Source organism: Trachinotus anak, unplaced genomic scaffold, assembly GCF_046630095.1.
Source record: "Trachinotus anak isolate AG129_WGS33_773 ecotype Australia unplaced genomic scaffold, CSIRO_AGI_Tana_v1 ptg000016l, whole genome shotgun sequence".
Taxonomy (NCBI): domain Eukaryota; kingdom Metazoa; phylum Chordata; class Actinopteri; order Carangiformes; family Carangidae; genus Trachinotus; species Trachinotus anak.
In genome coordinates, this window is record NW_027273867.1 from 13,348,195 (window position 1) to 13,373,153 (window position 24,959).

The following is a 24,959-nucleotide window of genomic DNA, read 5'->3' on the forward strand; positions in this document are numbered from 1 at the left end:
AGATCCGCTGACCACCGGGGTTGTGTGTGACCCTGGCTCGCTTTCTCACACCCCGTGCCTCAAACTTCTGGGCCAATCCTATTACCCCGAGTTCAAATGTTACAGTCACTGCTTTCTTTTTGTTGTTTCTCAATCCTGGAGAGCTGCCCCTGACCCTCTGTAATCCATCACTAGAGATCCCCGCTGCCATGGTAACAAGATTAGACCTGTCACAGAGTAATGATGATTGGGCTGAAATTCAGTCGTAGCCCCGGTCAAGGAGGGGGGTGAAGGAGTGTAGGGTGTTAGTGTGTTTTGGGTTGTGAGGTGGTTCACTTCCATCAAACCTCTGAGAAATCACATGATTGGGTCCTGACTTCTACTGGCACGTCTTCTGGTGAGTTCAGGTTTGAAGTTCGCCAGTGCAACTTACTTTGATACGGTTAGAATACATATTCAGAAATGTCACAAGCACCTTCTGCCTCCTTTTTACAATCTTTACTATCAACAGTGACCCTTCCCCAACCACCAGCCCTGCTGATCCAAGCTATTGAGCTTGCGATGGTTAAATGTCAGCATTATAAAAGCACACTGGTGTGTGAAGTGGCAGCCATACACCTACTAAAGGGTTTGTTGACTCTGTGCTAATTGGCTCGCTGCTGGTAACAATACTACAGCTAAATGTCAGCGCTCTCTCAGCACTTCGCCTCCACCCTGGTCACATCTCGCAGCTCTGTGTAGTACTCCTCACTGACAACAAGTGCATAAGCAGCAAAGAACATGAATCAGAAAAAACATCAGAGACAATAGAGCATGTTGTCTGAGTACGTGTGTGTTGGGCTGCAGTGGGAGGTTGTGTGTGTGTGTGTGTGTGTGTGTGTGTGTGTGTGTGTGTCATGATCTGCCCTCAAAGGACTCTTTGTTTGGACTTTTTTATTTCTTGTTTTATTTTGAAATAACGTACCTTGTGTTTCCACTGTTTCTTTGACTTCCAGTGTGCGTGTGCGTGTGTTCATGTGAAATTATAAGCTCATTCTGGTCTTGATGATGGTCACCATTTTTTCCAGTTTAGTGGACAACCGATGTTGATATTGTGTATATAAATCATGCAGTCTCATTTCCCCAGCCTCTTTTCCCATAATCACATATATTTTCTGTAATTTATGTGAACAATTTCACACCGAATTGACCTGATGTCGTAAAGAAGACGCTCATCTGATATTCCTACCAGGTCAAAGCAGCAGCAAGTCACCAAGAAATTATGTGCAATCACTATTAATCCAGGTCAGTTTAGACAGTACAGACACACACACTCACACACACAGGCTTGCCCAGCCCTCATGAAACCATCATGAATTTATCCTTAATTTCGCTCCATTTACTGGTCAGATATGTGACCACACTGGACATATTTCTTCAGTCTCTAACCACCCGTACCACATATCTGCGAAGAAACATGCCACTGAGCCACCAGAAACCGCCAGTGTCAAGTACACTTCTCACTGTAATTAATATTCTACATTAATCCGTAACAGTATATTTATTGCATATGTATATTTGTGAGAACTGAATTTATCTGTGCGGATACAACATTTGAGGATAACTGTGTCAAGAAACATTAAAAAGCTGCTTAATTATAATGCATGAGTCAATTTGTTCAATGAATCATCACTGATAATGAGAGGAGGGCTTCTCATGGTGCAGATATGAAAGATTAAGGATACAGAGGAGACATATATGAAGCTGTGGTGTAGTGCTTTTCTCCTGCTTTTGTACTAAATTGCATTACTATATATTGTTCAGGTATAGTTACTTTGTGCACACACGCATCACAAAGTGGTCAAGTCAAGTCAATTTTTATTTATATAGCGCTAAATCACAACAGAAGTTATCTCAAAGCACTTTTCAAATAGAACAGGTCTAGGCCGTACTCTTAATAATAACAATCCCCACAATGAGCCAGGCACTTGGCGACAGAAGGAAAACTTCCTTTTAAGAGGCAGAAACTAGTGAAAGATCATTTCTTTTGTTTACAATGCACATCAGTGTGTCTTCCAACATTTTCTTGGTAATTTTAGCCTAATGCGTTCCTAGATAATCGTTACTTGTTTCAGGAAACTGCAGTCATGGCTAGAACTGCAGGTGAAGGCACCAAGGTCATGTTTTCTTTGGGTATTTATATATAAGTTTTAGTAACTTGAGGTGGAGTTTAAAATTAACATTAATTAACAGCTAATATAACTATAGTGCCTCTAGTCGGTCATTGGTCAAAGCAGCCAGGCCGTGACTTACTATTCCAAGGTTTCTGATTGTGATAGTCAGTCCAGGTGTACCCAATATTTCACCAAATGCATGCTGGGATAGGCCTCAGGCCTCTTGACACTGATGATTTACAAAAAATCTATTACAAAATATATTTTTTTTAAATCTGGATTTTGGCCACCTGGCCCACAGGACAACAAGCTGTAAACACAACACTGACGTATATTATCACCTTATTAAATGTGTTGGGAAACAGTTGCTACCTAATGAGTGCAAGGCCAATATTCACTTTTCCTTCATCTCTGTTTTTGGTCTGAGTCAAATCCTGAGGAAATACCTGGCTCTTCACCAGCTAAATGCTTCACTATGTTCACCCGTGTCTGTTGTTTGGGCCTGAGCAGGTCAGCGTACAGTGGGTTTATCAGACCTTATCACTGAAAACAGCAGGAAATGAGGTTGATGAGAACCAAAAACAGTCTTTGTTGAGCTGCACTCAGGTGATAAATCCCTGTGAATCATTATGAGCGACCCCTGATTAGTGCAGCTTTAAGTCAGGCTTGTGGACTTTAGGTGGTTACAACTGTCCACAAAGGGCTTGTTTGTTCACAGAATATGAAGTATTTTTATTACGTTGTTTTCAAATGTTCCGCTGGATAAATAGGTGGTGTGGCATTAAGGGCCTGGCCCTCATTTTGAAACTCTTGGCTAAGGCACACTGACATCAGTGAAAAAAGAGAAATTAACCCACTGCTCTGGTTTCTAAAAAAAAAACAAACATGTTATTTAAAGACTTGACAGTTGAGAAAATAGCTTGTTAAGTTGGATCTTTTATAAAGTGTAAGCAACAGTAGGAATATTTATTAAGAGTTTGTGCTTTAGTGTTGTAGTGTCTTGAGTGTCTCTTGTGGTTTTTGATTGTACTTGGGATCACGCCTTGGAACAATGAACGCCTGGAAACAACCAAATCCAAAATAATATTGTCATTTAAAATGTTACTCTGAATCTAATCTCTGGAAGAGATTAATTGAAATGTTTCTTTTTTTGATTCAAGGCACTGATAAATCGCCAGATGAAAAGAATGAAAAGACAACGGGAACTCAAATTTGCAGTATCAAAGTGTTCAGGGGTCACATCATTTCTGTGTTACAGAGACAGGAACTTTCAGTGAAAGGAAAAAACTGTTTTATGCAAGTAAAGGAATAGTTTCAACAATGAATGTGTGTGTGTGTGTGTGTGTGTGTGTGTGTGTGTCATAGATGACTTTTGGGACCAACCCCCCCAGAAGCTGATTTTTCAAGGTTAGGGTTCGGGTAAGTCTCCAGGAAATGAAACTCTATGTAATATCCTCGAAAGTGACCTATGACAACGTGTGTTTGTGTATGTGTGTGCACGTGTGTGTGTGTGTGTGTGTGTGTGTGTGTGTGTGGATGGCAGACTTTCGTGGCTGTGACTGGGTGTGACATTCTCCAGCTTGGAAAATGTATCAGTCTAATTGTCACTCTGTTTGAAATGCATCATCTGCGGACAGACAGTGGAACAGCACGGCAGTCGGTGACTCTGTGGTGAGTGTGTGAATGTGTCTGGCTGCGCACTAGACATGTGTCCGCCACGGAGTGCGTGTGGCACTTTTGCCGTGTATGTAATGCAGCAAAGTGTTTGTGTGGAAGTGTCCGATTGTAGCATAGCTCGTGATGCAAACTGCCCAGGTTGCACCTTTGTGAGCAGTGGGACCAGCACTCATTACACAACTGTTTCTCTCAGCTATGTAAATAATTGATCTAGTCATGTAATATTCCTGATGGTTGTGGTATTCAGAGGAAAACAAACACATTCCTGTCATTTTTACACAACACTCTCATGTCAGGTTTTCTCCCCCCTCTCCCTAATTTTTTTTCTCTCTTCCCAGGCAGTTTTAGAGCCTCTGAATCGCTCAGTCAGCTTCTTTACTCATGAAAAAGCACTTTTCATCTCTTATTTGTTTGTGTGTTGTTTGCTGTTTTCTTGTTCCTGCCTTGAAAAGTTTGCCGTCCCGGAAGAAGAAGGGGGAGGGGGTAACTAACAAACCCAGAGACTTGCCCGTATGGAGCTGTGTTGCACTGTGCCCTGCAGCCTACCTGCACACATTTTGCCTGCAGTCGCTATTTAAGGAGAGTGAAACGCTATTAATATCTTTCTACTGTTTCCACCTTTCTCCTCTCTTTCTCCTCTCCCTCCCTTTGCTTTCTCTGCTGACGACATTCCCACTCCTCCTCCTCTGTACCTGTACCTTTTTTGATTCTTGACTCTCTCTAGTTTTTTTTTTGCTCGTTAGCACTTAGCTGCTGGGAGCTTTGTTTAGGCCTGCGTGTTGTGGGTACCACTTTTAAAGTAAAGGTTTGAAGTGGTACATTTCCAAGGTGACACCGAACATCAGTTCACATACATGTATGTCAGACCCTGCTATAAATAAATCTCATGTTCTAATTGTGCTTCCTTGGTGCATTTGTTTAGGCAAATCTATATGTTTACCTGTGCATGTCCTTGTGAAAGGTGTGTGTTCAATAATTGGACTGTGCTTGCGTTCTCTTTTTGTTTGCGTATTTGTGCACCTGCATCATGTGCACAGATTGCGGGTCAATGCCTGGAAGCCGTTGTCAGAGCCTCATCGATCGGGGCTGGCGCCGCACACACACATGCACACACACACACACACACACACGTGTACTTACACATACAGGTACTGGTACAGGTAATGTGACTTGACCCCAGGCCTCTTTCAGTTCATGTCCAACTTCATCCCTCACCTGCTCTGTTTTTCCCTTTTCTCTTTTTTACTATTTTACCGGCATTGCTCCAAGCTGTTCTTTCTCTTTAAATCATCAACCATCTGTCTTCACATCTTTCTTCATCGGTTTCATCAGTTTCTCTGCATCTTCCCTCCCAGTCTTCTTCACCGCCCTCTCCTCTCCCTCCGCCTCCTCTGTTATGTGTAACTGATAGCTGCTTTATCATCCGGTGGTGATTGAATCAAAGGTGCATTCTCCCGCTCAACAGCTCTGCTCCTCATGCCTGGCATAGAGCAGAGAGTGCTAAGACATACACACACACACAGTGTAATGCAGCAAAACACAATGTCATATATTTTTATTACCACTGGTGATACCTATTTGCCTCACTACAGTATTTTCACAGGCCAGTCGAAGTAATGTGAGATCTCCCTTTTCACTTATGTATGTTTACAGGAAAACAGCAGTAAAAGCACCCAGTCTAGCTTCCATTAAAAGCAATCTGGTTGCCCCGTAGGCTGCTGTGCATTTATTTGTTGTCAGCCCCACCAGCAGCCCAGCAGCCCTCTGGAGCTTTACAGGCCCTGAGCCAAAGTATATCCACTTTATATATACAGATGCATGTGGTGTGTGACAGTGATCGGTTAGTTTTGGAGGGTGGGGGGTGTGAATGAAGAAGAACTATTCAGATGAACATGCAAAAACTGTGTCTTTCTTTCTTTCTTTCTTTCTTTCTTTCTTTCTTTCTTTCTTTCTTTCTTTCTTTCTTTCTTTCTTTCTTTGTCTTACTGTGCTTGCATTTTTCTTGATTCTCCTCAGTGTCCATGAGACAAATTACACTTGGTCGGCTCTGGGAGAAAAGTCAGATATTTTGTGTATATAGCAGAGCATGCATTATTCTTTCTAAAAACTTCTGGAGCAATTACTAATGTAGACAGCCCTACAGTAAACCTCCTGAGCGCCTGACTTTAATAAATTATTTTATTCATTATATCGTGAAGGTCTTTTTGAATCACGACACATGGTGTATCTATACATTAACATGCCCATTTGTAATGTGTGTAATGAGTCAGGCTTTCACTTCACTTTATCCTCCCCTCACCCCTGGTTGGCTCACATATAGTTGCACCAGATGAGACACTATCCTGTATTGACTATACAGAGAGGACGATTCAGTGATTTCTTTCTTTGTCTTGGCCACTGGAGCAACTATTGTTCTGATATTTACTTTCTCTCTAAATCCTAAACTATGAACCCTTTACCAGATGTCTTTAGTGAAATATTTCAGTATGAAGATATTGATGCGGAATAGCATCAACAAAACTTTCGATGTCCTCCTGAGACCATTATTGCTGATTTGATGGATTTCGCCTGATGCTTTGCTTTTAATTGACATTTCCCTGAAAAGACGGAGCGGTGGTGGGTGGTGCTGTTGAGGTGGATGGCAGGCGGTGGTGGAGAAAGAGTAACTTCAGCAGAAATGTAGCTCCCCCTCCACTTGTCTAAATGTCTCATCATCTGTTTCATTTATTAATGTATTTGTTTATCTATTTATTTATTTATTCAATGGGGACAACAGAAGAGATATGAGCTGAGGCGTCGTTTTGGCAGGTGAAGCCCAGCTCACTTAATTCCATATGAAGAGCTGTAGCTGAACACTGAAGATGATCAAACAGGACAACATTTGTGGATTTCCATTCATAAATAATAAATGAACAAGGAAAAAAATGTGACCCTGTGTAGTAAAAGTCAAAATGTTTGACCTTAAAATCTTCATCCTGCAGGGACTATGAATCCCATGGCCCCATCCAGTATCTGTTGAGATATTTCACTCAGGAACAAACTTTTGGACTGACTGAAAGACTAATATTGCCATTTCATAACCATGTTGCTAACGTGTCTATAATAAAAATGACAGGCACGGACAGGCCAGGGAGGCAAGAGACGACCTAACAATAGATTTCATGGGATTTGTGATAACAAAACATAGAATATCAGAAGCCTTATCCTTTAAGAGCTAGAAAATACAATATCAATATCATAAATATCATTGGTCACCACTGGTATATACCCAGGGCCACTTGCTTTTTAAACAACAGTACACCAGCATTTACTTGGTTTGAGGACATAGATGGTGTTAGTGGTATTTTACAGCCATATGTGAGTTTGGCAGGTGTGATTTGGGGCCTGCCTGTGGCTTGTGGTCTGAATGAGATGAGGTTTGAATGGTTTGTTACACGATGCCCAGCAGAAATCTACTCTGTGATTATGCAAACTGGCGGCTCACAGATATGGTGAGCCGTGCTGGCAGCAACTTATTGCAGTGCTTTTGGAGTTATTATATTTAAGCAATAATATTGTACTCAGGTAAATGCAGACTTGCTTTCATAACTTGTCTCTATGGGAATGTTGCGTCTGTATATTGTAGAAGCCAAGCTGTTGATCTGGCTATCTGTGCTGCAACTTGTCATAAAGGACAAGTCAATGAAAGAAACCACCTGAGATGCTGCCCCCGCTAATCTCCTCCTCATGGAAATACACACAGCACTCTGAGTTAATTGAGGGGAAAAAGACAGACGGTTTAGTCAGCACATTACTCAGTTGATGAACGACCAAAATGCATTGTTTGCAGAGAGTCATCTGAGTGCCTTTTTCAAACTAACTCCGCTGTGGCTGAAGCACAAACTCTCCTCTGTGCACGCATCACTGGGCTGAGAAATATACTGTGGTAATTTGGGGGTGACTGTTTATTTACACTTGGTTTCTGGTGTCTTTCTAGCTGTCTTAGAGCTACTTTGTCTTTCCGTTTGTAGTGTCTCGCCATCTGGAAACTGTGGCCGGAAAGGCAGACAAAACAAAAACAGTTGGACAAGTTGCTCATTCACTGACTCTTTACACAATGTTTTTGTACGCACTGAAAAGGAGACGACAGAAACCAGGCTTTTCAGATCGAGCCTATGAATCACTACTGGGAGAGTCCAATCATGTAGTTGCCCTCCCCGAAAGAATGTTTTGATTATATATAGACCAGTTATCCCTGAAATGTTGTAGTTATGAACTAATTTTTGTCTGATGTGCCACCACATCCCCATCAGATGAGGTGGGAGCTGTGTGCTGTTCTATAAGCCTATTATAGCTGGTAATTTATTGGTTTTTGTAACACTAAATTGTAATGGACATATTTTTTAATCAAATTATAATTTCTTTTTATTTTTTTATTTTTAATTTTTTTTTAGATTCTCAGCAATCATTCCACGTTCCTTCTGCTAACTGCAGAGTTACATATGATGTACCCCCGGTTAGGAATCTCTGCTTTATATGTGTGAAGCTAACTGCTGCATATCAGTTATTGTTCTTCCAGATCGATCAGTAAGGCAAGAGGCTGCACAACTCTACACAACCTCGGACGTCTCTCTTATCCCTCCTTCCTGTTGTCCTCTATCAATTCTGGTGTAAGGCTGATGAAAGACAATGTACACCATCTCACTCTGTGACTCAACCAATTAGACCCTGAGGGTTTTAGTCTGAGAGGATCTTTCTTATTGTTTCCTCTTCTGTTGAATCATTGCTGATGAATCTATTAAATGTTTCTCTAATTATATTTTGTTTTTTCATTCCTTTTAGATTTATTCCCATGGAAATATGTCTGTGGGATCAATAAATGAGAGTATGGATTATATGCAGTCCAATATTTGTATGTTTCAGCAGCTGCTTTATTATCTGAGTCAAACCCATAGTTCTAAGCAGGTTTTTAATGTGAGTGCCTAAAATCCATTCCACTTCACAAACATTAGCCCGATGAGAGACTTGCTGATTGCATTACTAATTGTGCAGAAAGGAAACCATTGTGTGAGGACTGAAGAACTGGTTTAGCGTCCAACAAGTGTTCTCTAACTTTGGGCTCTGACATCTAGACCAGCTGGACCAGCAGCTGCCACCTGGCTAATCCCGCCTCACTGTTCTGGATTCACATGGCACAAAGAACAGGCAGTGCTGGTGTGTGTTTGTGTGCAACTAATTTCTGTCCCTCTCTCATTTATTTTTTTACACAGTATATTCTTATACCATCATTCTCTGGTCGAAGACCTATTTTTAAGTTTGGTTCTTGTCAGTGAGCTGCAGTAATGATCTCATGCATGGGGAGTTTGGCAGCAAACACCTTGAGGATGACCAACACTGTAGTATTTTTGCAGGGGGCATTAGGCGTCTGACCGCCTCATCAGTCACCCACCTGTCATCACCTGAATTTGATACCTAAAGGATATTGATATAACTACTCTGTCATCAGCCTCTCAGCATGATGAGCTCAGTTTGAACAGTTACTAATTTTTTAATAAATATGACTCATTGAAACAGATACAATATCATGATATAAAAATACATCAAATTCAAATCAGAACATAACTGTCACAGCTTTATTAACTATAGGTAGTAAAATGTATCACACAGTATACTGTTTGGATATTTTAGAGCTTTATTGTCTGGGTTTTTTTTTATGACCTTTGTAATTGCCTGACTAAATAAAGTTATTGTACCAAACGTAATATTTACAAAAGATCAAAATCTTTTTTTTCACCAATTACCACTATTATTATCCTCCAGTCTGCCCTCTGTGATCTTTTCTTTTGAGTTAACCTCTGCCTCTGCTCATCTTACAAAAATGAATATAATGAAAAACAGTAACAGAACAAATTATGAAAGCAAGAAACAGGAAATAATGTGTGTAATAAAAAGATCAACAGATTATGAATAAATAATACGAATGGGCATTGTTCCAGCGTTGACCAGTCTTACAACAGATTTCTGCTCTGCTGTCTGGTAAAACTGTAGCTCCTTTTAATCTCACTGTCGACAGTTCCACTGAAACAACTTCTAACAATAACTTTTTCCACTGGTTAAGAGGGACAGAGTGTGGCAGTTACTACATAAGTGCTGACATTATTCTTTTCAGCGGCACACCATTCCTAACATAAATGTTTTAACTTTAAAGTTAAAGTTCATACATCATTCTTAGTGGAGATTTTTTTTGTACATCAAGGAATATTTGCTATTTGGCAGGTAGTTAGTATTCTGTTTCCAAAAGGATTTGACAATGAGGGAACTCCTTTCCTCTCTGAAATAATAGAGGAATTAAGATCCTGGATTTAATAATTAAATAACAACTGACTCTAGTTAATAGTTTTGTCAGTGAATAGTAACTGTAAATTCTGGTCATGTCTCTCTCGTCTTCAACCAAACTCGATTGTCGAGTGGAGACTTGTCCGTTCTCTGGAGATGAAGTGTTTACACTAACATGAGAGCACCTCGAGCATAAGGCACAATTTACCAGAATTTATGTTGTGTTTTATTCTGGAGTAGTTCTCGAACTGAAGTGGCCATTACTTCTGTGGGACAGTAATTTCAGTCCCAGCTGAAATGCACAGTCCCATGGTTTTGTTGAAAGGGATGGATCCTATAGTAAAGTACATGTTTCAACTGTTGAGTTTAACACAGCTGGGAATAGTCTATTTATTTATTATTGTCCCCAGCACTGAGTTCTCAGCCCCAAGCCACATCATTTCTACTGAAGTTGTAAATCTTGAAAACAGGTCACAAATATACATTTGTTTAAATTTTCTAAAATGTAAAATAATTTTCTAAAATTGGTGTGTTTTATTATTACTTATTATTTCATATCAGATAGAAGTAAATAATACATTTAGGACTGACTCAGAACCCCTCATGCAGTTTTCATGTTCATCAAAGTAAAGGGAAATGGCACCCAATACAAAACTGTGGCTTGGTGATGTGTTTTTAATGGTTTTTGTAGATCAGCAGAAGAACATGAAAAAAAGAAATAAACTAAGTCAATCTCATGGCTTCACAGATAACAGCGGTTTGTTGGATTAAATAGGAGTTTAACCCCAAAGGGGGTTAGAAACACAAAACTTGGAACAATAACTGGAAATGACGTTCATGCTTCCCAAGAAATATGAGTCCAGTTGGCCAGATGGTGGCGCTGTAGGCCCGAAAGTTCAATTTTGGAAAGACCACGCCGCTCCCCCTCACAGTCTATTTAACTTGAAAACTGACTTACAAGTCCAGCTCAATGCGCTCTGCAAAAAAGTCTCTCGGACTGTAAGAGTCTGCTGTGATGGATTTCCAGCCATTTTTGACATCTCCTAAACTGTAGGTCAGATTGCCACAAGATTTTCTGTAGACCATCATTGGACCAAGCTTATCAAAAGTTGTAAAGCTTGGTGATATTTTATTTAGTTTTCAAGATATTGACCAATAAACGTCACAAGCGACGGGGCTTAGCAGTAAACTGACCAAAACTCATTAATTTGTCCAGTCATCATAAATTTTGGTAGTTATATTCAGGCTGTGTTTGGGAATAGGCCAACCAAAGCATTTTAAGCCCAACCAATAAAGGGCGCTACATTTGGTACAAAGTGTGATATTGATTGATGCATGTGGCCTATTCATCATTATGTGGCATCTTATGCCTTTGGTTTATTGGCTGTGAGGTGCAACGAACTAGAGACATGAAACTTGGTAACATAACTGGAAATGATGTACTAATGCTTGATTACATCAGCCTGATGGTGGTGCTATAATGAACAGTGAAACTATTTAATGGCCTAACAAGAATCAGATTACAAATGAGAAAATGTTTCTCCAATCCTTTAAAACTTGCAGGACATGTTTCATGACAATGTTGAGTGATGTGTATAAAACTACTTTGAAATTGCTGTTGTTGTTGGTGTTGGCCTGACCTCGGTAGACCAATGAATGGATATACAGTTAAGTCAGTATAACAACCTAATCTTTAAAAATAAAATTGCTATATTGTAATTCACTTGTTATATTTATGATTGCTGATGAATTGCACACATACTTTTGGGTTATTTTTGTCATGAACAATATTTAGACCAGTGTTGACTGGTAATGCATGACGGTAATACTTTTACTTTTTCCACTAGCGAACAGTATAATGAATTATTAAATTCATCATACTGTTGCTTTGCACTTATTACTGGAATTGAAAATTGCTGCTTGTGGTTATATTTCATTGTTGGTTTTAGTCTTTTCATGAGATTTGTTGGTAATAAATAAAATATAGAATATCAACAGACTTTTAATGATTAACACTTTCACTGCCAACAAGAAATTAAGTCAGTAGGTTGATTCAATGAATGTTGCCAGTCGATGGGTATTTAGGGTTTTTCACATCAGCAAGCACTCAGCTGATAAAGCTTAACACAGTAAATGCTGTGGTATGAAGTCTATATTTACCTCATTTTCAAGTACAGATACTTTCATTAAGCTATAAAAAATTGTCTGCCAAAAACAACTAAGTTTGGTTTCATTGTTTGGATTCTTGTGCCACCGACTGAATATGAGTCAGCATGATGTGTTTGTGTTGTTACGGATCAACAAATCTTTTCCAGCTTATTTGCAATTTAGGTTTTCTCTGTTGGCTAATCACTCAGAGAGTGAACAAAGCATATTTTAATGGCTTTTACTTAGTCCATTTGCCTCTTCTCTAAAGGGATTAGCATAACTCCAGATTGTTCTAATTTCTGATGTGTGTATTTTGAAAATGTGTTTACTGACCATGCGTGTGTGTGTGTGTGTGTGTGTGTGTGTGTGTGTGTGTGTTTCAGTTTTCTGCTGGTGTTCAGCTGCCTGGTGCTGTCTGTGTTCTCCACCATCCGCGACCACCAGAAGGTTGCCAACCAAGGCCTCTTCATCCTGGTAAGACCCCGTCTCTCTCTCCCCCACTCTCTCTCTCTCTCTCTCTCTCTCTCTTTCGCTCTCACACACAAACACACACTGGCTACTTCAGCATCCATCTTCACACCCTTTCATACGCATCATCTCACTTACTGCAGTTTATGTGCTTGCATGCATGTTGTTTTGTTTGCCGGTGGAGGCGCAGACAGCCACGTAAGCAGGTGGGAGGACTCAGGTGTTGTTGACTGCGCAGGAAATCACAGACAAGACCCACTAATCCTAATAGCTATCCCATAATCTCCCCTCTTCCTCTGTGCTCAAGCTGCTTTATTGAAAGGACACTCGCTTTCTCCTTCCTTCACCTGACTTGTCCTCTGTCAGCCCCACCCCCCACCCCCAACTCTCTCATTCCACCTTGCTCATCTTTACGCGTTATTTGATGGTTTGATTGACTTTGTTCACTCTTCCAATCAATCACTCAGCCATTAGCGGGCAATCAGCCATTAGTTGACTTTACTTACACGAACATTTGCTCTCATGACAGATTGGTCTGCTGCACCTTAAACTGTCCGTACGTTCCAAAAACCTGAGAGTAAGAAATACAAAGAGAAAGAGAGAAACTGACAGGTGTGTTAACAGGCTCTTATTGTATAACCGAAATGATTTATTAATCTTTTAATTTATTCTTCTGTGAAATAAAAAGTGCGTTGAAATCTTGGATATACAGTTTTTGTTTTGCAACATTTCAGAATTTCAACATCTCATTTTATAGATTTTAGCATTTTCCAATTTATTACAATTAAGATACGGCAAAGGTTTGATAGATAGAGCAAAGGGCATGTAAATCATCTGAAGAATATACACATAAGAGTGGTTGCCTGCAGAGGTGTGGTGTGTTCATGCGCTAGAAATAAGGACTGGAAAACTGACTTCCCAAACTTGATGTTCATGTGACATACTGTGTGCTTTGTAACTTTTTATGCTGCCACATTCACATGATCCTTTCCGCAACATTGATGTTTGGTTATATTTTTTTTTACCCTGATTGTTTTGCATCTCTTGTTGTTCAGCATTTGATTGTGTGATCTCCCAGATCTCCCAGATGCCAAACTGATGGAAAAATAGAACAATTCAAACTTTTTTGATTCACTCTTGAAATGGTTCCCAAGTCACAAACAGATTTAGATATTCATGACATATTCATATTAATATGATGCTTCAAATGAAATTGATAATGTGGATGCTGTTTAGGGGGGAAACCTTTCTTTTGAGAAATAGATACACATGCTAAACTATTGATACAAAATAGCTGAATGTAATGATTTTATGGAAACACCATGAAATAACAAACTGTCACACTGGATATCACTGTGACTTTTGAAAGAAAAAAATACATAAATATGAAAAACAGGGGTAGGTTGGATGAAATTTGTTTGGATGGTCTGTAAAACACTGCGCTCACTTGACCGGTGCATGTCACTGACCTGTCTCTCTCTTTCTCTGTGTGTGTGCGTGTGGTTTGTAGGAATTTGTGATGATTGTGGTGTTTGGGTTGGAGTACTTCATCAGGATCTGGGCAGCTGGATGTTGCTGCAGATACCGTGGATGGCAGGGACGGCTGAGATTTGCCAGAAAGCCCTTTTGTGTCATAGGTTAGTGTGTGTGTGTGTGTGTGTGTGTGTGTGGACAGCACGCAAACCCATGTCAAAATGCTGTGTGTGTCTATGTGAAAACTGTGAAATCACTTTACCCTCATCTCCTCCCTATGTCTCTGTGGATTGAACCCCTCCCCTGTAGACTTCATAGTATTTGTGGCGTCGTTGGCAGTGATCGCTGCGGGTACGCAGGGTAACATCTTTGCCACCTCGGCCCTGCGGAGCATGCGCTTCCTGCAGATATTGCGTATGGTTCGTATGGACAGACGAGGAGGCACCTGGAAACTACTGGGCTCAGTGGTTTACGCACACAGCAAGGTGAGAAGGAAAGCCTGCTAAATAGAGTCCTCTTCTTACACCTGTTCTACTACTAAACTCACTTTCTCTGTTTTATGTTTGAGAATATTTTACATTTATAGACATTTCTTAGTTGTGCATTCACAATTAAAAGAATACTACTGCATACTGGTCATATCCAGCATTATGGATTATTATAAGTGCAGGCAGGAGGTTAAAGGCTGTTATCAAAATGCTGATGATGATGCTCATGATGATTACTAATGGGATGAGTAACTTGATAACTTAACTAATGTTTGGGATTAAGTGGGATCTACTTGCCATAAAACTCCAAACTCCCCAAAAAACTGCTCATTTTTGGCAAACAGTTGTTAGTATTTGTGCTGACTTAAACACCTGACACCCACCGGTCGTCTGCAGGACCCAGTTTGATGCTGGTGATGATGCTGAATTGATGCATCAGCTATCTAAGTAGACACAGCCAAGTCAAAGTGGAAGCCAAATGTGATGATGGTGGGAATTTAGCCAGTAACGACGATAGTGGTACCGTAATGACAGGAGGGATTACGCTGTTAAAGATGATGTTGCTGTTGCTGCTGCTGACATGTATGATTGATACCTCCTCTTCGCCTCACTCTCTCTCAGGAGTTGATTACAGCCTGGTACATTGGTTTCCTCGTCCTGATCTTTGCCTCCTTCCTCGTCTACCTGGCAGAGAAAGACATCAACTCAGATTTCAACACCTATGCCGACTCCCTCTGGTGGGGGACTGTGAGTACTGCACAATGCACACGCATATATGCACACACACACACACACACACACACACACACACTCACACACACACAATCAGGCTTTTTGTAGATGTGGTCATAATCCCTTTTTGTGAACCAAATCTTTTTAGAAGACTTGCCAGGTTCAGCTGCAGATGACTGAGCAGTAGTCAGTCTGTGCATTCCAGATATTTTATACTTAGTATATAGTATTAGCAGTATTATTAAGTATTAGTATTATATTTTTATCCAAATAATTGTAGGAATGATAGCGAGAGGAATCTTAAAATAGTAATTTTAATGTTCTTATCTTTGTAGACATAAAACCACAAAATAACATTTTGTTGTATCGACTTCAGATTGATATGGGAATCAGCATTAAAAAGTCCCAGTCAATAATTCACGTGACTAGAATTATGTAGATGACAGGTTTAACTTGATTGTAGAGTCATGCAAAAAAATTTTGTACGATGTTGTGTATAACCTGTGAATAATTTGACTCGGTGTGCAAGGTTTGACTACCTTGTCTTTCGCTACCCCATGCAATCTACATTCTATTAAACCCAGCACATTGTGTGTGTGTATTTCTTTACATTTGCAGATAACTCTCACCACTATTGGCTACGGTGATAAGACCCCTCGTACCTGGCAAGGACGGCTCCTAGCTGCAGGCTTTGCTCTCCTGGGAGTCTCCTTCTTTGCCCTGCCTGCTGTAAGTCCCCTGTGTGTTTACTCACATCTTTGTTAGTGGCTGCTGTCTGCTTGGTTGCACTCTTGACTTAAATTTGACCTCTGACCCTCAGGGAATTCTGGGATCAGGCTTTGCCTTGAAGGTTCAAGAGCAGCACCGGCAGAAGCACTTTGAGAAGAGGAGGATGCCGGCTGCCAACCTGATACAGGTAACGGCCTCATGTAATATGTTGTTTAATAAATCAAATGCAGAACCAGGTAGGATGTTAACTTTCACATTCTGTTTCTGTTTTGTGCGTTTGTGGCTTTGTTTAGGCTGCATGGCGTCTCTACTCTACAGATCCCAAACACTCCTATCTAACAGCTACATGGTACTTCTATGACAGCATGTTGCCTTCGTTCAGGTAGGCGCAGCCATCACTCTACATGTTCAGCTCTGAATGGATTCAACCATCAGAAATCTGTAGTTCCCTTTTGTCTTTTGTTTGAAGTGTAATAAATGCAGACAGAGATTTGAGAGTTGCATCACAAAAGGGTGAATTGTGAAAACTAGTGTGTGATATACTACATCACTTTTTTTTCTGCTCATACTTTCATATCATTATAAACCAAACACAGGTCAAACCTGCTTCCTTTTACCCATGAAGGACCCCTCTCAGTTTTGTGCAGTGGTGGTTTCAATAAAAAGAGTGGTGTTGATTTCTCTATTACATTTTTAAATTATTATTTTAAATTAAACTTTGGCCAAGCTCTTTGAAATGCCTCTGCCACCACTATTCAATTACATTTTCATCACTTTTGTTCTACACAGTGGTTTCCTATATTTTGCATTTATGTATTAATTTGACTAATTTTTGGTTTGCTTAAAAGGAGGGGAACATGAGAAACACGAATAGAAACATGGAGAAACATGAGAAACATGCATCTGTTTTATATTAACATCAAGTCAAAATGGTCACTTTGCAATATCTTAAATTTTCAAGTTTTCACTTATCTTATTCCTCTCAAGTATCCCTCTTCTTTTGAGTGTTTGGACCATTAATTTGGCCTTTTTGTGAGTTGTTTATTATTTGTTGTTTTTTGTTCATTTGTCATGTGTTTTTTTTTTGTTGTTTTTTGTTTTATTTGTGCACGTGGGGTGTCAGAGAACTGACGCTACTGTTCAGTCACCTCCAGCGACAACGTAACACCAAGAAGGTTCTCCACAACTCCTACCACACGCTGCTGTCTGGGCTGCGGCCCTACAGCGCCCCCTACCTGTCGGGAGACAGGTACGCACACCGCCACCACTCATAACCTCACAGTGCATCCAGACAGGCCAAAAGTATACCTACACTCACACACAGTGGGGACATACAGAAGAACACACTCAACAGGTGTACACACACACACACAAACACACACACACAGACACACACACACAGACACACACACACACACACACACACACATACGCACGCACACACACTCACACACATAAAATCAAGGCTGACTACTTCCGGAGCTTTCTGCGTGGACGTGTTGTGTGTTTAACAATATTTCACTAATGTCTGCTCTGAGACCACTGTGTTACAGGACCCTCTGCTTCTCAGCATCTTTGTCTGCTTAGCTCATACTCTTGCCATCTCCACCGCCTCCCGCTAGTCACTCATCGGTTTCCTCTTCCTGTCTTCCTCTGTCTTTCCGTTTCTTTCCTTTGTGTCTTTCCCATGCCACCCATCCTCCATCCTTCATCTGTTCTCAGGAAGGCAGACGGTCCATGCAGGTTTGTTCTTCAAGTCATGAGCTGTGCTTGTTGGTTTGAGGATATTCGTAATTAGGGTGAATCTGCTGCATTAGACTCATAACTTTGTTTGCATAAACCTTTAACAAGTGCCAAGGTAATGAAGGGCTGATGTGTAAATGATGTATATCCGAGTTGTGCATGCATTAGATGAGAGACGCACATTGTTGTATCTGAAAAATACAACCTTTGCTGGGGGAAATGTCCTTTGAGGTGCTGCTCTCACACCGTGTTGTTTAATGGGCTGTCTTGATGAATATACTCGGGTGAAACATTACAGCCCACTACTGTTGCATGATCCTTCCCCACCCTCTCCTCACTGACTGTGTCTCCATAATCCAAACTGCCTCTCAGAGGTATATTTTGCAGTTTTAGGTAAGGTAACAAAAGCAGGAAGGGAAAGGACTATTTGGATTATTGAGATGTCACACCTCACTCTCTTTCTCTGGTTTTTCCTTTGCTACCTTTTATCCTCATGGGTTCTCAGCGTACCCAGGTTGTGTCCCAGAACTTCTCGTCCTCCTTCACCCCCCTCCCTCCACTCCTCTCCTCCCCTCACCCTCTCTCCCTCTGCCTTGTGTGTCTCCCCAGTCAACTCATTTCTAAAAAGCGGGGTCTCTTCCGGATTCACGCTGGCCGCAAGCAGAGGTATCCACGGCAACGAGCCTGTGCACGGGGCACGCTAAAATGTCATCATTCGATAACACCACTCTTACTCCTATAATGCACACATTCTGCTCACGTTGCCTGAAACGCTCAAAAATTTGCGGGCCAGTGCAGTGACTTGACAAAAGTTTTGTGTTTTTAAAAAAAAAATCAAACTTCTCACAGTTTGTGAGTTTCAGGAAGAAGAATTAGCTCAGATCGAAATGGCCTGTAGTAGCAGATGCCTTGAAATGTATTTTATTTTCAATGATGGACTGTACTTACCAATTGAAAGCTTTAAATAGACACAATACTCTGGTCCCCAAATGCTTGAGTGAATCCTTTACTGTGAAGACTTGCTGTGTTCTGTTTTACTAAGAAGATGTTTCTCCAGCTTGGTCTGTATTGTGAGTGCTGGAGAAACAAGGGCTGAGTTTGGTTGCTTTGGCTTGAAAGTCATGATAAACCATGTGTTGAAAACACGACAGAAGTCCTTGATGGTTTATGACTGTGACAAGGTGGATACATGTGTTTTCCTTTCATCAAACGTCTGGTGAAACAAGGAAACTAAATATTCACTCCAAAATACGCAACGACCTTTCACAAATTGAAATCGTTGAAGTCAAGGGAATTTCCCTGCTCTAGGCTTGCTTCATGTTTTCAATTCAGTTGTTTGGTTCATTTATTGACTCGTCTTGAAAAGAGGGTTTAAATGATTCAGCATGCTTTTATATTTCATATTAGTCACATGAGCCTTTCTAACAAATCAGCATGGTTATGCTGTGTTTTTAAAAGGTTTTGATGCTCCTGTCTGCATGCAATATTCTTTCAGTGTTTTTGAAAGATTCAGTGAAGTTTATGGCCCTGAATGCATCCAAATCATTAACTTCCTTTCCCAACAGCATGCGAAGGTCTTTCACTCTATCTTCCCCCATTACGTCCGGTCTACCTGAAACATTTCAGCTTGCTCATATGAAATGCTGTGTCCACTAACATCCCTTAACTATTTAAATTTTAATTTAAATGGCTTGCTATAACACACGCACAACAAAGAGTATATATCATCGTAAACATGTAGGAATAAACGACTGGGCTGGAATTGCTCTGTGGTGCATGACATTTGCATTTCTTTATGGATCCGTGACAGTGTGTAACGTGTGAGTGGCTGCAGAGAGGGAGCGGTCTCCAGAGCATGCTATAACAGCAGCATTAGGAGTCAATCTGTTGAAGAGAATGGCCACCAAATAGCTTTTCTCCTGTAAATAGATTATGTTACCATTGGCCTTGGTGTTGTAGTGAGTGGTGTGGACTACCTAGTGAGACACCTTTTGTACGGCTGCACTTTGAGGCCAATATTTTGATGCTTATTCACTCTGTTGAAGGGATTAAGGACGTGTGTCTTGGTCTGATGGTAGGTGGAACATTTTCCGCCGTCCCAGCACTACTGCAAGTCTTGAATCAGGTTTCAGTCTGATTTTGCTGAATCAGGTGCTATGATAGGCACATTAAATAAGCAGAATCAGTTTTTAGCTATATTGAGTGGTCTCTCAGGTCAAACTGCCTCCATGATAAGTGAACTAGTCTGGCTTTCATGGAGTGAAAATGTACATGTCTGTTTGTGTCCCTGTTTTGTCTGTTTGTTGTTAAGTCTCATTGAGGCCTGTTATAAAAATCATTAGCCATATTTTTTGTGTTATTTCACTTTTAACTAACAAATTCTTTTCTAACAAGCTCAGTCGGCCCTTCTGCTGCTTCCCTAAACTCCCAGGATAACACAGAGTAATTTTCCATTAAGGTCAAAGGCATGGACATTGTGATCATTGACAAAATTTCAGTGCCTCTCATGATCCGAAAAGAAAACTCTGCTTATAGATGTTGGACTGTTATCTTCACTGTCAGCAGTAAAATGGGCTTCCGGGATCGGATCCGGATGAACAATTCCCGATCATCCCAAACCATTCGGAACAAGGCATCACCGCTGCCCCCAGGCTCCGGTGTCAGACGCTCTCCCAGCCAGGAGAATGTCCCTGAGACTACCAGCCCGGGGAAGGTCCAGAAGAGCTGGAGCTTTAACGACCGCACACGTTTTCGCACCTCGCTTCGCCTCAAACCACGACCTCCTGCTGATGGTAGGCAACACATACACACACACACACAAACACTTTTCATTAACACTCACAAGAATCTTTTCTACATAATAGTGTCTCTGAATATCTTCCCTCTACCCTGGTCCAGTAGAGGGAGTTGGGGAGGAAAGTGTAGAAGACAAACCATATTATGACGTGGCCATGGAGGAGGTAATCCCAGCAGTGAAGACACTTATACGAGCAGTGAGGTGAGTCGTGCCTTCGACAGTGACAACTATACCTATAGTAAGAATCATTTATCCTAACTGTGCACATATAGAGGTCTTTCTATAATGATTTAACGGTCCAAGTAACAAACAATGGATTTTATTTATTTATTTATTTTATTTAATTGTACTAACGACAAAAAATTCCAAACAGATCACCAAACAAAACAGACAAACAAAAACAAAAAGTATTAATAGTATTAAGTCGTATAATATGCAGTGCTGTCTTAACTAGATAAGGCCACACGCCAAGACTGAATCTTCTGCTGCCTGAAAAGGTCCGGTTCTGAGAACTGCAGCCCCCCACCCCACAGTGAACTCAATTTTCAACATGATCACTCCTAAAAAATGTGCTCTACCAAACGATAGAGTGATAAACTGTATTCAAATGTAAAAACCTGTATCCTTTACCTTTTTGAGCAGTAAAAGCTCGGGTTTCCAGGTGCCAGGATCCACCTGACAACACATGACAACCTCACAGTGAAAACCGCAGCTGTTGTACTGTCGGTCAACAATGGAATAAGGTCACTTTGGTCACACGAACAAGCCATGTATGTGTATTGAGACGATGGGCACTTCTCATGGTATTTATAGCCAGCATTAATAGGTGAACATGCTGCTCCCACATGTAGGTGCTGGCGTGTGCGGATTCAGCTGACGGAGTAGAAATGTCCACTAAGGTGGCGTGATAGGGTTGCCTATTAGAAACCACACGAACAAACACACTCAGGATCCCGTAGAGGTGAAGGATCATAGTAAAGTACGATATACGGCTTAGACTGAGACAACTGTTATAACAGCTGATTAAGAGCGTTGATGTTGATCGCTGTCGCTGTGGCTTCTCCTCTTGTTATTCATCGACTCTAAGTTAATTTTTACTGTGGTATGTCAGTGCCACATGTCCTGTAAACAAAGACAGTATGTGTGTGTGTGTGTGTGTGTGTGTGTGTGTGTGTGTGTGTGTGTGTGTGTGTGTGTGTGTGTGTGTGTGAGTGTCTATACCGTGATTACAGTAATTAGTAATTAATCATAATGGGTGAAATGCAAACATAAACAACCTTCAGTTTAATTGTTTAGATACTCCACAGAAGATACACCAACGATATCTTTTATGCAGACACGTACACCTACCTACCCCCACCTGACACGCTTACAAAATTACACACAGAGTAACAGCGTAGTTTTTCACTGATGGTGGCAGAAAACGCTACAACTGCTAGCAAACATCTGGTACTGGGGCCAGGATGGTCTCGGGGGGGGGTTGATGAGAGTGGATTATAATGGTTCTTTTTGGTCCCGTGTGACAGCGACAGCCTCACAGGTTTGCTCATGATAGTGTGACGCTGTCTGTATGGTTCCCTGTGCACTCTGCACTGAAGTGGGTAAGATATAGTGTGTGTGTGTATGGGGCAATGTTAGGGATGCTTAAATTCAAGCTGCCAGTCAAAATAGTCCCAAAATATTTTATAGGAATCCAGAGTTGCATATTTTTTTGAGTTGCATGTCCATCCCTGATTTTGTTTGACCATTCATTTATTAAAGCTGTAGTGCTTCTTTTTCTAGCTGCACTGGTTGTAAACATTATGAATTTGTGTTATGTTTATTATATATTCTTCAGTATTATAACATCATTCAGATTTACTTTTTACATAATGTATATTAAGCTGCAGTTGCCCCTGTGTCTCCTGCAGTCAAGGGGGGCGTCCATTAGTCACATGACGATCTCCTGCTGTCCACATGTTGAAGTATCCAAGACACTGCATCCTATTTTGCTCCTTAAGGTTAGGCAAGTGTCTTGGTGGCTCTGCTGTTATCAATGTGTGCTTGGGTGGTTAAAAGGCAAATGGAAGCTCTTTGGGTAAAAGCGCTATATAAATGGAGTCCATCCATTTATCCTCCTGTTGGGCAGAATTTTCATAAATGAGCTCATTGTCATGTTAGTAACACAAGTCAGCTCTCTGAACCTGGTGCTTTGTTAACACTTAATTTAAAGTTTCTCTTTCATAGACATACAGTAGGTGGATGTCTTCAGTTGCAAGGATGCAGCATGATATATTATTGTTTGATATTATTAGGCTGCTGATAGGGTATTATATGATATCTCCTCAGGTTTGCATTTGACTCAGCAAATAGCCCTGACCTCAGCTGCTCTGTGCTGCAGACAATAGAAAAGAGGGAGTTCCTATAGATAGTGCTGGTGTGTAAACAGCAGGTGCTTCACTGTGTTCACACACACACACACACACACACACACACACACACATACTCATGCAGTGTCTTAGTAAGTTTCATGATTGATGTCTGTGGAACAGATTTTTGCAGCAGGCCTTAGTGCTGAGACTTCACTTTACAGAGATTCATGTGGTTTGTCAGTGCCTGAATAAATGTGTATGGTGCTCTGTTTATGTACGGAGGGAGAAGAAGAAGAGGAGGAGGAGGATGGGGAAGCAAAGCGTGATATTTTTTTGTGCTGTCTCTATTGTGACTCTTCACACACACAAATCCAATACTGCACAAAACACAAAATTTCTGCACATTTGCAGTCTCGGATGAAGTGCTCACTTCGTTAAATAAATAGTTTGGAAATGTCTGCTATTTATAACTATTTGATCTTTTGTCATCGTCATCAGTTTTTGTAGTGTTTCAGCTTTAATATTTTTAAACTCATATAATGTTAACGTAGTATATTTCTCTGTAAGAATGACTGAATACACATACTGTATTGTGCGCATTCGATTTTGTTCACTTAGATAGTCTTATCTGATGAGGATTTAGACTTCCCCCTCCAGTGACCCATAATTGGCCCACTTAGGATATGTGTAAGTTCAATAGTCATTTTTAAGTCACAGATAAAACCTTGCCATTGGAGACTGTCAGGAATCAACCTTTGCTGATTTGCAGAAATATTTGCTGTAGCTATGCAAGCATTTTATTGCACAGATGACACTTCCTGTCCCTCAAATCATCACTGTGTTTTTACATCTCAACTTCCCAACATTAGGAAGGTATAATATTTTTCAGTGAGCGGTGCCAACTGTACTGTACCACTGCCAGCGACTGTTGCACCCACACTCAGATCCAAACACGTATTATGAAAGGCATTTCATCGACCGAGAGAGAGCGTCAGCATTTTGAAGAAACCCTTGGAGGATCCAAATCTGAAGCCCCCACTCCCCTCCTTCTCCCATTTCCCAAGCCTTTTCTTTTACTCACACCTAAGACCCACCCTGGCAAAAAAATCTGCATCTACCTGCAAAATAAGAAAAGGCCGCCTGCAAAAATACCCCAAACACCAGAGTCATCAAGAAACCAGAGTGCTGCATGAGGGGGAAGAGTGCGCTGGCGGCTGCTACGGCACCAGCTGTGGACCACCACTCCTCCTCCTCTCAACTCCTCTCTTCCGCTCGCACCTTCCCCTCTTCATTGTTGCAGCACCGGTCACTACACAAAACTGTGAGCTGTATGTGGCTGTGGTAAATGCAAGCGCTGCAGGCCTGGACAAAGGTTACAGTGGTTACTTCAGAAAATGACCCCTCTCACAAGTTCAGATTTCACTTGCTCCTGCTTAGCTTGTGCGTGGTTGTGTTACTGTAGTGTGTATGTACTTCAGACTGAGGGTGTGTAGGTATACTCATGCATGCATTTGTGGCATTATATTTCTGTTTTTGTGCATGTGTGCGTGGTTGTGTACACCGATGTGTGTGCGTGTGATGTTTTCTAGAAACAGCTGAGAGTATCAAGACCTTTGAAGTGATTTCTTTTACTTCCTCCTGTAAAGGCATCCGGGAGTATTATAGTGGACTTAGTCATCTGGGTGCGAGAGATAGGATTTCCTCGTAAAAAAAAATCTCTGTCCTTCCTTGCCCTCCCCTCCTCCTCCTCCTCACTCCTTCATCTCTCCCAGTTTGACTTGTAGTGCAATCCATCACGTGATGAGATGACTGCTTGAGTGTCTATATTTTGTCTTGCTTACATTTGGTGTTTTCAGTCCTTCTGCGGAGCCAGCATCTGTGAGCTGCCTATCCTGTAAGTGATAAG

General features: G+C 41.0%; 1 protein-coding gene across 2 annotated transcripts in view; it reads left to right on the forward strand.

Annotated features, from left to right (window-relative positions):
• Positions 1 to 24,959, forward strand: part of LOC139634072 (potassium voltage-gated channel subfamily KQT member 4) — a 47,184-nt gene that overhangs the window by 16,653 nt on the left and 5,572 nt on the right. The window contains exons 2-11 of one of the 2 annotated variants that reach the window (XM_071500316.1): positions 12,656 to 12,746; positions 14,251 to 14,377; positions 14,523 to 14,698; positions 15,323 to 15,448; positions 16,052 to 16,162; positions 16,254 to 16,349; positions 16,456 to 16,544; positions 17,286 to 17,411; positions 20,468 to 20,697; positions 20,804 to 20,903. In XM_071500316.1, coding sequence (XP_071356417.1) covers positions 12,656 to 12,746; positions 14,251 to 14,377; positions 14,523 to 14,698; positions 15,323 to 15,448; positions 16,052 to 16,162; positions 16,254 to 16,349; positions 16,456 to 16,544; positions 17,286 to 17,411; positions 20,468 to 20,697; positions 20,804 to 20,903 — 1,272 coding nt within the window. The remainder of the gene's footprint in view (positions 1 to 12,655; positions 12,747 to 14,250; positions 14,378 to 14,522; positions 14,699 to 15,322; positions 15,449 to 16,051; positions 16,163 to 16,253; positions 16,350 to 16,455; positions 16,545 to 17,285; positions 17,412 to 20,467; positions 20,698 to 20,803; positions 20,904 to 24,959) is intronic. The other variant, XM_071500317.1, reaches the window with a different exon arrangement.